The 15,476-nt window shown below is 40.0% G+C and overlaps 1 protein-coding gene across 1 annotated transcript; it reads left to right on the top strand.

Moving 5' to 3' along the window:
- The first annotated feature begins 11,663 nt into the window (after positions 1-11,663).
- LOC108892029 (galanin receptor 2a) lies at positions 11,664-15,161 on the top strand. Its single transcript, XM_018689457.2, is given in 3 exon segments — positions 11,664-12,159; positions 13,139-13,418; positions 13,420-15,161. Coding segments are annotated over 3 exon segments (1,002 nt in total). The 5' UTR covers positions 11,664-11,797; the 3' UTR covers positions 13,780-15,161.
- The last annotated feature ends 315 nt before the right edge of the window (positions 15,162-15,476 follow it).

Here is a 15,476-nt window from a genome sequence, read left to right as displayed (position 1 = left end):
CTGTGTCCTACCCTTCAGTGTAGTCTTTATATTTTCCTGTATGATCTCAGACAGCAGCACTGTGTCTTGTGATTGTTGTGTGACTGTGAATTTTAAATCATGGCCTCAATTCTGTTATCATGAAGAAAACTTTGTTTTATCTTTTCAGTGATGGCTGTTTCTGGGCTTCTGGCAAGGGTCCTCAGGATGAGTGTGGTGAAAGCAGGCAGTCAAACGACGATGCTCCACTCATTTCTGGTGTCTCCCATCCCACCTGGGCTGCTGCAGCAGGTGAGTCCTCAGGTCGTAGAGTTTTTACACAGCCTTGTCTGTGCCTCAGTGCCGCATGACTTTGATGGCTAATGTCCTCCATGGTTATTGATTAGTTTAGTTTACTGATAGGTCAGTGGGGCAAGAACAGGTCAAGCTGATTGTAAATTCATGAACCCCCTCTGCTGTACCACAAGACAAACTACTACAAACAGTCTGTTGCACATATAGACTGTGAACTTTGTTTAAACACGTTTCTACCTTTGTTCAAAACAAACAAAATAAAACCACCTAAAATACAGGTATGTACAGGTTTCTAATGAGACAGAAAGACAGATATTAATATGGATATATAAGATGTTGTAATAATAATATATACCATGTCAGTCAAACATACATACAAGGCTCTGTTCTTACTCCTTGTTGACACATATGGGCATAAAGTAGCAGGCCACTCATGAGAATGAAGCTTCCTGGCACATTTTTGTTGATCACATTATTTTATGTTATTGGCTCTAACTCAACAATTCATGCAGCATGTAACCGCAACTGAACTAGTTAGCAGAGGCACACAATGGCAAGGCTGTAATTCTGGTTTATCCAAGTCCCACTAGCTCTTTATACCAAGTACATATCAGGCAGGTGTCGACTGCAATGATCACTCTTTACGGTGTCGCCCATGTAAATGTGTCTGATGATTAAAGACCCAAAACACCAGACACAGCACCAGAGGGTGTATTCTAGAACTGCTGTACCAGTCTTTCTCTATATATAATCATACAATCTACCTAGGTTGATAATTAGAATTATTAGTGTTTTCTCCACTAATTGTCCAGTCTATAAATGATTGTGAAACATGGTTTCCCAGATTTCAAATGTGTTGTTTAGTGCAGCAAACAAAAAGAGAGGCAGCAAATCAAATTGAAATATAGCCTGAGGAATGCTGTTGAAACAAGGGTTACAGTGTATTAAAAGTTCCCTTTTAAACCATATTACCTCAGTTTTAAGCTTGAAGTCTTTTGACCTCATCAAAGCTCTGCTCACTTTCCCAAGGTGACATGTCAGCTGTGTCTAACTGCTGTCTTGAGAGGTCCACATTTCATCTGCCACAGCTGCACACACTGTGGACAAGAGGCCATTTTCTCCCCAGTCAAGGTCATTAGGCCTCAATTTTCCAAAATCTGTCCTTTGAACTCACACCACCCATCTCATTCTGTTGTACTAGTGATGAGAGTGTCCACCTGCGCACATGTCATTGAGACCTAGAAAGAGTCACTCGCAGGACAGGCCGCTCTCAGTTCATTACCCACTGTCCTCCAATCTTTTTACTTCCTGAAAGACCCCAGTTGCCACACATACAGCACAGACTTACATTAGCCTCCAAGGGGACTTGGCTAATTTAAGGCCCTGACGCTGTAATTGCACCAAAATCAAGGCAACATAATTCCAGACTGCCTGAATATAACCCAGAGGTCTGCGGATGTAGCAGGGGGTGAAGTGACGTAATGTGAGTGGATGTTCGTGTCTTTCCTTAGTTCTGCAGGTGAAACTGGCATTCTCAGGCTATATCAAACTGAATTTTTTTCTTTTCATTTACCCCAAGAAATATAAAATAAATAAATAATAAATATATGATTTTGCAAAGTAATTAAAAGTTGGAAAAGTTAAGGGATCACCTGAGTTACTATAGTTTATTCTGAGGGTAACATGAATGTCTGAACCAAATTTCATGGCAATTCATCCAGTCAGTTGTTGAGATACTTCAGTCAAAATTGCGAATGTGAACCTCGTGGTGGTGTTAAAAGAAAGGACAGGGCCTTTGGGATTCATTGTCTGGGGACCATGAATGTAGAAAGAAAATTTCATTGCAGTTCATCTTTGAGGTATTTCACTGGTTAGGTAAAAACTTTGACCTGATGATGGCACTACATAAAAAATCAGGGGATCATCAAAGTCAGGAGGATACATCTTCAGGGGATGATGACTGTTTTTATAAACCCAAATGGAAATCCATCCAATAGTTGTTGAGAAATTTAAAATTTTAAACTTCAAATATGTCTACTTGTTTGTGGTGATCACCTGAGTCAGTAGGATTAATCCTCTGGGGATGATGAGTGTCTGCACAGAAACATCAAACAGTTGTTGCAATATTTTACTCAGGACCAAAGTGCTGGCCTGACCAACACTAGCCACTAGCACAACTAACAATGTTCTTGTTTTTTGAGTTCTATTACCCGGCAGATGAGACAGTATGACTTTTGATGGCCATATATCCTTGTAGTTTTGTTATTCACGCTAGGGCTGTAATTAATGATTGTTTTCATGATCAATACATTTTCAAATGTCCATAATGACTCCAGATGGTTTGATTCATCTGACCAATGGTCAAATACCCAAAGATGTTCATGTTACCATTATATGGAGCAGAGAACAGCAGTAAATTCTCACATTTTTGAAGCTGAAACCAGAGTCAGTTGAACATTTTTGCAACAGACTATAAATGTCTTTAAAGATTAGTCAATTATCAACATTTTTGGTGATTAACTTTATGTTGATGGATTGGGTGAATAATGTAGGACTCATAAATGTCATAAATTTTAAAGGTAGTGCAAATACTGTATAAAAAAAATTAACATATGCTATCAAACCTAGACCTAAGGGCAATCTGGAGTGCTTGTAACACACACTAACAAAGATAAGCTTGCATAACCTACACAACTGTCTAGAGGAGACACAGTTGGCATAAAAATCTCCACATTTGTGAGGCTGAAACTAGAGACATTTTGATATTTCAGCATGATAAATGGTTTTAATAATTAGTCAGTCGTCAAAATTGTTTGGCAAGTAACTTCTGAGTGATGGATTAATTGATTATTGACTTCTTGACAAACACAGGAACTGTGCTGGTAATACAAATTCTTCCCTCAGCTCTTCCAGTTTGAGTGGCTGTATTTTCCCAGTGCTGAGTCCAGCCGCTGAGCACTGACACCAGACTGCCCGGCCAGACGGAGTCCGCTGGCCAATGAAGCAGCTACTGCTCCTTTTTATGAGTCTCCACTGCTGTTTAGCTCCAGTCTGGTAAAATAATTTTGGTGTATTATTACCAAGTGTGTGCATGTGCGGTGCATGTGTGTGTTGTAATATTTAAGTAGCTAAAAGAAAAAGGTCTCCACGGCCTTACAAATTACAGCTTTTAATGGGATGAAGGAGGCTTGACAGTTGGCTGACTTTAAACACTGAAGGAATCGGAAGTTAAGTCATTTAAATCGTATTTGAATTATTTCTTCATTAAGTGTGACACTATGATTGATTTCTTTATTTTCAAGAGGAGTTGTTTATGATCAATTCAGAGCAGCACATTGATGCGGACCCTGTTTGTGTTCCTGGAGAGGTTCAAAATGAGAGGAAAATGTGACATCATGAGGCGAACCATAAGTCAGGACAGAACTTTTGTGGTCGGACATGTTTTTCAGTAGTTACAGAAGCCTGAGTCGCGTGTGCCTGCCTCCTTTGTGAATCATCTCTATGTGACAACGTTCATTTTCTGTTTTACAGTTTTTGTTTTGGTGAAGAATTTTAGTTGATTTTGTTGCAGCTTTTTTTCCTCTTTGTTTTGTTTTTTTCCACTTGTGTCAGATCTTGTGGTTTTCGCATGACGAAAGTCCGCAAGCACAGCCTTTTCCGGAACGGGGTGAACAGACTCGGCCAATAGGTCCTTGAGTTTCCACCGCATAACAACAATGTTTCAATTTGTCTAATCGGGGGTATTTAGGCTAAGTAAACTATCACTCTTCAGGATTTCATCTGTAGCCACAGCCCAGTCATGCAGACTTCTTATTCAAACCATTTGTGTGCGGTCGAGAGTGGGAGTGGGGAGGGCAGCCAGTGGAGATGACAGGGGGATTGGATAACTCAGGGAGAAAGTCTGGGATGCAGAGAGTGAGAGATCTTGGCAAGAGGCTGGAAACCACACGCAGCTTGCGTGATTGTGGTTCTCTCACAACTCTCTCCGCTTTTCCCTCTCCTCTTCCTCTTGCAGCTCTAAAGCACCTGCATAGTTCGCTGCTTGACCTTTGTGACCTCTGAACTGTGATGCAGAGACTCGGTTCTGGCGTTCTGTCATGTCATGTTGTAGATAGATACAGTGTGGTCTGTAAATATTTGGACAGTGATGATTTTTTATTGTTTTGACTGTAGTGCTATACCTCAGAACATACTAATTGTATACAGTACTGACTATACTACTTTCTATGGTTTACTGTTGTAATTGCAAAAACAGTATCAACATATTTTACTGGTCATTACTAACATGAAATGTGTGAAAAGTGTGCCATCTGGCATCAATCAGAATGTGACTTGACTAGTGATTTTTTAAAATGAATTCATTAATATTTCCCGAGACCCAGATTTTTATTTTATCTTTTTATTAGGTTTTTTTTTTCAGTTGTGAGTAGTTCCTGTATTTTCTTTGTGCCATGCAACAGTGAACATCAACAACACATTCAAAAATTAAGTTTTTGTCAAAGAGGGAAGGAAGGGATTTTCTGTTGCAATACCACAAGTGACCACAAGGGGAAAATTTTAGTTTTCAGTATCATATCCAGCTCCCTTAATATATCCGTGATTCACACACTCACATAAAATGGCGGGAGGTGGATGTGGTTTGTTAGACTGGAAATACAGAATCATTTCTGAGATGCTTTTTTAGGGTGAAGTGGTTGTGACCTGATTTCGATCTGTGAAGCTGTGGGGTGAGTAAATCTACCACAGTTTACAGATGTCATGAACCACACACACACAGCCGGTGATAACTGCACTGAGCTGATGGAAACTGTTGGCTTGAAAGCTGTTAATAGTCCTCTTGCTAACTGGTTAGCATGCTTGTCAGCTGATTAGCTCACTTTCTGGTCAGCTGTTTAGCTCACCTGCTGTTAGACTGTGGATGATGACATGTCCTTACTCTGTGTTGTGCGACTTTTTTTTGGAAATTTGTAGCAAATATGATGTCAAACTCTGCTCTCTCACTTCTATAAAACAAGGGCCACACTATTCATCTGATATGAATGTGAACAACCTCAAATTAATGCTGAGAGTTGGCATTTTAGTCGCACAGTTATTTCAGTGGTGGAATGTAGCAGGGTACATTGAAGTACAAATTTGAGGTGCTTGTACTTTATTTGTTATTGAGCTACTAGTTAATTTTCAGATTTAGATTTTACACAGAAAACGAATTAATATAAGTTGTACATTAAACAGTATATAATATAGTTATATATATAATATAGACTAATATTTTCTCATTCTCAATCAACTACAACAGTAAAATGCTGCTTACAGTCTAATAATAATGATGATCTAATGATATTATGGAACTTACACAACTAATATTATACATACGTGTGTATATATATATATATATATATATATATTTAACTTGTAATGGACAGTTGTTACAGTGTGATAGAAGTACTTTTACTTAAGTAAAGGGTCTGAATATTTTGGATACTTCCACTTCCAAATTGCTGGAGTCAACACTATCGTAATGCTTAAGAACTACACTGTAGGTAAAGGTATGTGCAGTATTGACCCTCAAAGTGGAACAATACAATATGTGATGATGCAAATAGCCACATAATCACCAACACTACCTTTTATTCGTGAGGTCATGGCACTGCTTACCTTGCCCAACTCCTCCATTTCAGTTTCCTGCATCGATTTAGAATCATAACTGGCCTCATAAAAGTTTGAGAGGGGACGTGAGAGCCAAAATCCAGACCCAGCCAGCAAGTTTTAATGGTACAGGTTTATAATGAAACACTCCTTGAGCCTCTCTCCCAAAGCGCTGACGTTATCCACTGGACACACGCGCATATTAAAAGCGCACGCTATTTATAAAGTGTGGGACTATCAGCAAGGCAAGGCGGCAGGGAGTTGAGAGGATGTGTGTGTGTGTGTATGTGTGTATACTGTATGTGTGTGTGCAAGTGCTCCTAAATGACCGTTACCAGGAGGTTTATCTGCCTCTGTAACACTGTGGAGTTTTGTCATGAGGGGTTTTGGCCGTTTGAGCGGATGAGCGGAGCGCTGTGTTGTTGTAAAGAGCAGATGTTTTGAGGTCACTACTTCTCGATCTGCCTCCCTGCAAGTGTTGACACTTGTGGGTTGGAGTCGTACTTAATGAGGGAATCATGATGTGTGGGTTGTGGCCCATAGGAAACACAGAATGAGCGTCATGGTCGTTCATATCCTCGAGCACTCCTCACCCCACAGTTCCAGGGTATCTGCAGGTCTTAAAGTCTTAAAAAGCTTTGAATTCAGTTGCCTCAAAAAAGGCCCTAAAAGGTATTCAAAAGTTTTAAATTTCATTTGCAAAGGTCTTAAATATTTTTTCTTGCCTGCTGTTGACAGTTGCCAGGAAGCTCATCAATTCACAATGAACAAGTGTTCATTAGACTTAAGACTTAGACTGAAACTGACATTAACAAATGTATTATTTACTTTACTTAATCAGTTATTCCACCATTCAGGTTTACAGCTTATCTGTGCCCAGGCATGGAATGTATTATGAAACAATGGGTCCCTGGACATGGACAAGTAAAAGGCCTCCCATCCTCCTATATAGGTCCCCCACACTGAAACACAACACAACAAAGTTTTAAGGCTCTGGCCCCTTTGGGCCCCTGGGCCTGTGCCCAATAGGGCTGTTCAGTAATCCAATCCATGGGTACAGGTCATGTTAATTGAAGGATTATATTAGTGGGAGTTATTGTCATTTGCAGCTGAGAAACAAAAATTCATGTACTTCATAGATAATTGTAGGCAGTTTGTTTTTCATCATCCTTCGACTGCTATGACCTTGAAAACAGTACTGTGCATCCTGTGCAGCAGTAGAAAGGTCTTAAAAAAGTCTTACTATTTAATTTGGTGAGCCCTTCAGACTCTGAGTTCTTAGTGTCAAATCAGTCCAACTTCCCTTTTGTTAAGATTTCCAATGACATTTCCACTTACATGAGATATTTTAAGGCATCCAGAAGGAGTTTCTATAATTATTCATCCGCTGCAGCCGTCTTGTTTCAGGTAATGGTGCATTCAGTCCGTCCATGTTGTTCATTCCTGGTCAGAGCCCATTGCCTCCACCTGCCCAGTTCACACAGACTCTAATTATTTCTTCTGATTAAAGTTCAAATATTCCCATGTGTGGCCACTACCAGCCTGTGGCGTCTAGTCACCACTCTCACCCAGCAGGCTTCTTTCAACATTCCTGAACTGCCCAGCCAACAATGATGTCATTTCCTGCTTGGGGCGCTCCTGCTATTTCCCTCATGGTTAACAGGAAGGTTTTCAGTGCAGCAGACAGTATCACCAACATGACTCAGGTTAGTCTTGATCTGATACCTCTGAGCATTACCTCCTGCAATGATAGCAAACCAGTCAAGACAGTCATAGATAAACTCTCCAACTAACTTTTCGGTGTTTCCCAGAGCCTAAAATTACACACTGGATGAATTATGTTTGATGCACGCAATGCTTCAACAGCTGCAAGCCGGCCACAACTTTACTCTTGTATCATTTCCTACGCTTCATCGGCTTTGACTAAATGCTCTCAGAGGAGTATCAAGCGAAGACAAGGTCGTCATTCGTCAGTTGTAACTTCTTCTTATCACGACCAGGCAGGACCGACACATGGAAAACCCAATGACTTAATGCATCACAGAAGTTTAAAGTGCCCTGGTTTCTGAGGAAGTGATTGGTGGATGCTGCGACAGGAGTAAACATGAAGCACCATCTGTAGCTCTTCTGAGGCAACATCCACTGATGAAATCTCTGTGTGTAATGGGCCACAGCGGGAACTCAGTCAATACAGTCTGGATGTTGTTCACTGTGCTTCTGCTGCCATCTGCTGGCAGACAGGAGAACTATTACCATGCAACACAGACAGAAATTTGCATGAGAAATATCAATGACCACAAATACAAAAAAGAAAAAAGCCATTAGGAAGAACTGTTCTTCGTTAAGCGGTGGCAATTATGAATACAGGAGAAAGGACAGGGTCCCCTGGAGTCTAGACACTGATTGGCTAAAGAAACGCAGGCAGAAAGATCATTGGTCAGGTGTAGTGGCGTCAGAGTTGTGTATGCCGAATTTTATCGGCGTGGGAAAGTGGAAGTGACCAAGGAAATTAGTGCAGGAGGAAATAGCAGACATTCACCAGCAGAAGAATAAAGGCAGAACGTGAGAGAAAAAGATGATTGATATTTGGCCAAAGAAGAATGGATGATGTTTCAATCCTTGCAAGATCTTAAAGTCAAAATGTTTAAAAATGGTTAGCACATACGCTGACAGGCTGTATGATTACAGGTGTGATTAACCATCCATCCTATCTAGAGTGATAAATATCTCAAAATAATTTTATATGCATACAAAAGTACACCAGTCCAAAATATACAAATAGATATCCTCAAAAACTACATGGGACATGATAAAAAGCACTAGGTATAAGTATACTAACACATTCATCATTAAACACCGGTCGGTTTGTTTTGTATTTTTCAGAACTGTTCAGCTGGTTAGTGCAGATATGTATGAGCGCGATCATCATTTTTAACATTTTCTCTTGATGAAGATCCAACAGAAAAGAAAAAAAGTTCAGGAGTTGTAGGTAGATGCAGCAATATAGAGTATATTGAGCCAATTTTCAGCCAATTTCATAAAACATAATATGTTTAAATCTCCATCTCTTAACATGTATGGATAATATTTTTTAAAATACTCTGAAAATGTTAAAAGAAACTAAATTAAAACAATCACAAAGTCACATTAAATAACAGTTAGCATTACAAAGGTTGTGATGTTGGGAATGAGCATCACCAGGACAGGTTTGTGTTTATCAACATACTGTACAGTATAAATAATAAGATCATCTCTGATTGTTATTGAACTTCCTCAGACATCAAGGATGTTTGATCATGGAGTAATTCAGACTCCCAGAGGAGGAAACAAACGCACCAAGGCGGCTGCTTCCTCCTGGATACTCCTGGATTAAAAAAGCAACCTGTTAAATTTAGTCAAGTGAGGGTGTTTGCATTTGTACAGCTGCTGGAGGAGGTTAATGTGTCCTTGTCTGCAGGCGTGCGTGCGTGTGTGTGTGTGTGTGTCTTCTGCTCTGTGAGTGTATGCATAGTGTTGGGAAAATGTGAGTCAGAAAATGAGGATGAGGGGATTCAGACAGCAGACAGGCCAAACAGGACGTAGTGTGTGTGTGTGTGTGGGGGGGGGGGGGGGCGTAGTCAGATCTTAATGCTTAGATGTTTCTACATCACTTTGTTCTAAACAAATAAGAATATCTTAAACATCTGTTGGATGGATTATCATGAAATTGTATTCACTTTAGAGATCATCTGACTTTTCACATGGCGCCACTATCAGGTCAAAATGTGAATTTGTCCAATAATTAATTTTACGACCATGTAAAATCAGATTTATGTTGTAGCTTATTTTGCTTTTCTAATGTTTATAAAGATCATTTTCCTGATTTAATAAATGGTAACTACATACATTCACTGAGCACTTTATCAGGAGCACCATGATAATATTGGGTAGTTCCTCCCTTTGCTTTCAAAACAGCCTCAGTTCTTCCTGGCATGGACTCCACAAGATGTTGGGAATTACCTTTGAGATTCTGCTCCATGTTGACATGATTATATTGTCAGCTGCACATTCATGCAGTCTCCAGTTGTACCACATCCCTGTGGTGTTCTAATGTATACAGATCTGGTGACTGGGGAGGCCACTGAAGTTCACTGAACTGTTCATGAAATTTTGCATGCATGCTGGAAGCAGCCATTAGAAGATGGTAAACTGTGGCCATAAAGGGATGAACATGGTCAGCAGCAATTCTCAGATATGTGACATTCAGACCATGATTGATTGGTATTAAGGGGCCTGAAGTGTGCCACGAAAACATTCCCCACACCATTACACCACCACTACCAGCCTGGACTGTTGACACAGGGCAGGTTGGGTCCATGGAATCATGCTGTTGATGCCAAATTCTGACCCCTACCATCTGCTGCCTCAGCAGAAACTCAGATTCATCAGAGCAGGCTACATTTTGGAACCTATGGAGTTGAACCTGATGTGGTCCTCTGCTGTTATAGCCCATCAGCCTCAAGAGATGCTTTTCTGCTCACCACAGTTATTAAGAGTCCTGTAGCCTGTCAGTTCCAAGCAGTCTGGCCATTCTCCTCTGACCTCTCTCATCAACAAGGTGTTTCTGTTCACAGAATTGCTGCTAGTAGTAGTAGTAGTTGTTGTAGTTATATAGATATTGACATTATTGTCCAAAACCTATACAACTAAACAACATGAAGTTGATATAGTTGTCTATCCAGATGTTGATTACAATTATTATTATTATTGGAGGTACAATATTCGCACTTAGTTTTTGCAGTTGAAGTTGCAGCCAAGACAATTAGATCAGTTATTTTAGATAAATTAAATGATAACCATTTTGATAATTGATTCATTATTTGGGACATTTTCTCTGTGTAAATCTTCTGGTTCTAGCTGCTCAGATGTGAAGATTTGCTGCTTTTCTCTGTTTTATATTGTAAATGGGAAATAAAACACATCAAAACAATACACACATATACATGCCTGTTTTGCAACCAGTAAGGTTACAGTTTATTGACAAGAAATTGACAAAATCAAAGGAAACAAACAGACTCTGCATGTAAATGTAGTCATACTGCAATAATAAGTACAATTTTGACTTGTAACTTTTGCCATTACTACAGCAGTAAAGGTTCTCAGTGTGAAAGATAATTGGACAGGATTTATGAGAATATCTTGGCTTCTTATGGGAATATAGAGCTGCTGCTTCTTAGAACCACAACATAGTTGCAGTGGTCGGGTGTGACCACGGGAGGGCAGACTGGTCTCATTCTCATCAGGCTGAGGAGAAACAGAAGCAACAGGTGACTGAAAATGAGCAGCTGGGTTATTATTCTAACAGAGACATCATACTGTGCCCCTGGTAGTCTATTTTTGCAGCTTATATGTGACCATAAAAAATCATTGTTTAGTGCACTTTAATGTTAGTCTGGAGAAATGCGGGTTGTCTGATTCTTTCGAAAGGTTCTTATCACTGTTGTTTTCAATCTGTATAATTAGTTTTCCTATTTCCTTTTCAGTTGTGCAAACTTTAATTTAAAAAATCTTACTAAAAGCGTCTAATTGAAGATGACATTTCAAAGATAGAGCCGGTTATTAGTTCCTGCAAAGAAAAATATTTTCATGTTAAGTACATGACATTGACAGTGACATTTAAAAGTTGTCAGGATTTGGCAGAGAGAGAGAGAGAGAGTGGGTTTGGGAGAGAGCAGATGATCAAAGCTTGACTGTAGCTGTGTCTATCACTGTTAGATTACATGAATTTTCCGGGTCTGTCGCCTGTTGCTGCGTCTGGATGTGGAAATGTTGCGCGCAAATGAGGCGCGCGTCTGCACGGGAGTCATTATCGTTGGACAGAAATCGGACCGCGTGAGTTATGAATGAATATAACATAAAGATGAATCTGTCCTCGGTGAACTCATCCTCTTGGAAAGCGGAGTCGGTGGTCATTTCTTTGGGGTTTTCGCTCATTTTCCTGGTCGGCACCGTGGGAAACTCCCTGGTCCTCGCGGTTCTGTTTCGCAACGGGCAGATGAACACCAAAACCACCAACCTGTTCATCCTCAACCTCGGCATCGCGGACCTGTGCTTCATTGTGTTCTGCGTGCCCTTTCAAGCCACTATCTACACGCTGGATGAATGGGTGTTCGGACCTGTGGTGTGTAAAGTCGTGCACTTCATCATTTTCCTCACCATGTACGCCAGCATCTTCACCCTGACAGCTGTCTCCCTGGACAGGTGCGTCCACTGCATTTCACAAGCTCCAAGTGTTTCTACGCATAAAACTTTATAACTCACCTGCAGCCTGTACAATCATATAAAGTCACTGTTTCTGTAGATGTTTTGTCAATATTGCACTGGACTTACTATAAATTGATACCAACAGGTGGCTGGATGGATGGATGGATAGATAGATAGATAGATAGATAGATAGATAGATAGATAGAGATTTAAAATGCAGTAAATAAAATACAAAGAAAAAAGGAAAGAAAAATAACATTTTAAGGGTAAAAGGTTTCAATCATTTACTGCCTTTGTCCTCACTCCTATTTAAAGGCTTTGTTGTGAAAATGCTCATCTTTTCATGTCTTTGCTGTAAAATAACACAAATTAATTTGTAACTCTGGAGCATTAAAGCCGCTCCCTCTGCTCTTCTCAAATCATCACATATATGCATGCACACGTAACCACAAACCACACAAATAACATAACCACCATCGGCAGTTAAGCTCAATTTGTGTCCTGGAATGCACATCAACACACCCAAAGACCGATTTCATGGACAGATCAGTGTGATCTGAGTTGATCATTTCCTGCATCCTGTTTTAAATGATCGTTTTCCACTTATAACGTTGTTCCCAGCAAAGGAAAACATGTTAATCTGAAGAAGTATTTGTCTAAAGTCACGTCTCCAATTTCCCTTTAATGTTGCAGAGTATAGAGAGTTAGAGGTTAAAGTCTAGTTTTAGGTGGTTGTCAAAGTCAGAGGCAAACAAATAGCTCTGGTGGGTTTTTAAAACGGGCATTTTAATACAAACATTGGATTTTTTTTTTTAATCTAAAAGTCAATCTGTGATATTTAAAACTTAACGCTCGAGGAAAACAAATAAGTGAACTTTGAGTTTAGTATATTTTATCACAGATTCATTTGAGATTGAATAAAAGCTCATATCAGTAATGAACACTTGGATCACGTGTTTGCCCTCTGCTCTTACAGGTATTTAGCCATTTGCTATCCACTTCGTTCCAGGGAGATGAGGACACCAAAGAACGCCCTCACCTCCATCTGTCTGGTTTGGGCCTTGGCCTTGGTTTTCTCTGGGCCGTATCTGAGCTACTACACACAGATGGACCTGGTTGGCACCGTGGTGTGTATTCCTGCCTGGGAGTCCAAACCACGCATTATAATGGACGTGTGCACCTTCATCTTTGGCTACCTCATTCCCGTCCTGGTGCTCAGCCTCACCTACGCTCGCACCATCCGGTACCTGTGGACCAAGCGTGGACCCTATAAAGGACATGTCTGAGTCCCGGCGGGCCAAGCGTAAAGTCACCAAGATGATCATCATCGTTGCCATTCTCTTCTGCCTTTGCTGGCTCCCTCATCACCTGGTCATCCTCTGTATGTGGTTTGGCCGTTTCCCCCTCAACCACACCACCTACATTCTCCGCATCCTCTCCCACCTGGTGGCTTACACCAACTCCTGCCTCAACCCCATCGTCTACGCTCTCGTCTCAAAGCACTTCCGCAAAGGCTTCAGGAAGGTTTTTAGCTGCACGCTGAAGAAGAGGGAGGTCAACAAGGTGCATGTCATCCAAGCGGTGAACACAGTCAGCAGTGTGGAGACATCCAACTAGAGACAGCAACTTTGAAATTGGACCAAGATGTAGGAGAGGAAAAGCCACCTGAACATTATGAACTACGAACATACCCAGCAGTATTCATTTCACCATCTAGGCTGTGGAGTAGATCGATTAAAGTTGAGTCCTAATTGGAGACTGCTAAATTAATTAGCAATACCTTCCAATTGGATTTAACATCACTACCCTTTTGTGTACAAATATATGCTGAAATTAGTATTTGTGTGCATGATTAAAGTAACTCTGGTCCAAACCAATTGGTCCTTCTGAACAACCAAATTATTTGTACCTCAAACCTATACCCCAACTGTACTGGCTGAAGCTATGGTTTTTATTCACCAGCAGTTTGGTGCCATGTCTGTAATTGTAAATAACTGTAACACAATAGTTGAGAGCTCTCTTAAACAAACCTCTAGCACCAACATAAGGCTCACAATTATGGTCTCAACAACTTTAATAACTTAAATGATCTCTTAACTTTTCATCTAGTGGCATTATCAGGTCCAAACTGTTTTAATTTGTCCAGTAATTTTGTTTAAGACCAGATACCTGTAAAAATAATGACATTCCCATCATCCCAAATGGTGAACATTTGTATGGTAGCATTCTTAGTGTGGGCGTGTTAGTATGCTGACATTAGCGATTAGCTCATAGATGCATATCGTCAGAATGGGAAGAAGAGAAAAAAACATGCCTCGTTCCAACTCGTATTGGAGTGCATGCAAGTATTAAAGTTGGTTAGCCCTAGTGCTAATCTCGTAGTCACAGAAAACCTAAATTAGCCGTGTTTGTTATGTTTTCATAGCCGTTTGTTGCAAAGTGAAACCAGATACAGTGTATAGCTAATTTTAAAAGAGCTGAAGTGTTTGTATTAGTGTAAGTGCTAGATTTTATTCTGATGTTCCTGCCGGGTGTGTTGCATTTGCAGCCTTTCTGCCAACAGTTTGTTGACACGTCTAGAAGAGATCATCAGTGTCAGAAATTCTCCTACTCGACCATTTTTCCCCCTCAGCTGCTTGTAGTTTAAACAGTTTAAACAATATGATATGAATGGGATAAAATCACTATGCCTAAGTAAAGCCTCACGGAGCAGTGAGCATGGCTGTAGAGTCGTAGTCGTGTTCACCAAGATCAAAGAAAAGTGGTAACAAAATAAAGTGGACTACACTCAGAGTTTTATGCTTTAATGGGACAAACATGAAGTCCTCAAATACCTTGTTTGGGTTCATTATTCCACATGTAGTCAACATGTGGCACTTATTGTACAGGATGGGCAGATTTTTCCCTAGAAGTCAACATTGTCTTGAAAAGGGCAAAAGCCCTGCTGATAGAACATGTGCTTTATTATGAAGATAATTTCAGAGAATTTGATGAAAAGCACATTATCAGTAATGACCATATGTTAGACACAGTTACAGTATAAAAAACAAGTTAAAGTTTACTAAAAACAAAGAAAATATAAAAAAAAAATACACATTAAATACAGCTATAAAACATTAAAACAAAAAAATACTAATCTAAAATAATGTGTCTTTAAAGAGATTGAAATGAAAATAAAGAGTTACCTTGCCTGATTTAGGTCTTCAGTGTTACGCAACATCAACAACAGAAAAAGATTTTGTAGACAAAATGACTAACTGCATTTTTAGACTGAAAAACACAGACATGTTTAACATAAAGAGGGTCTGTGGCCC

The sequence above is a fragment of the Lates calcarifer genome, linkage group LG23 (assembly GCF_001640805.2).
Source record: "Lates calcarifer isolate ASB-BC8 linkage group LG23, TLL_Latcal_v3, whole genome shotgun sequence".
Classification (NCBI taxonomy): domain Eukaryota; kingdom Metazoa; phylum Chordata; class Actinopteri; family Centropomidae; genus Lates; species Lates calcarifer.
The sequence above is the reverse complement of the archived record's forward strand: the minus strand, read 5'-3'. Positions and strand labels throughout refer to the sequence as shown.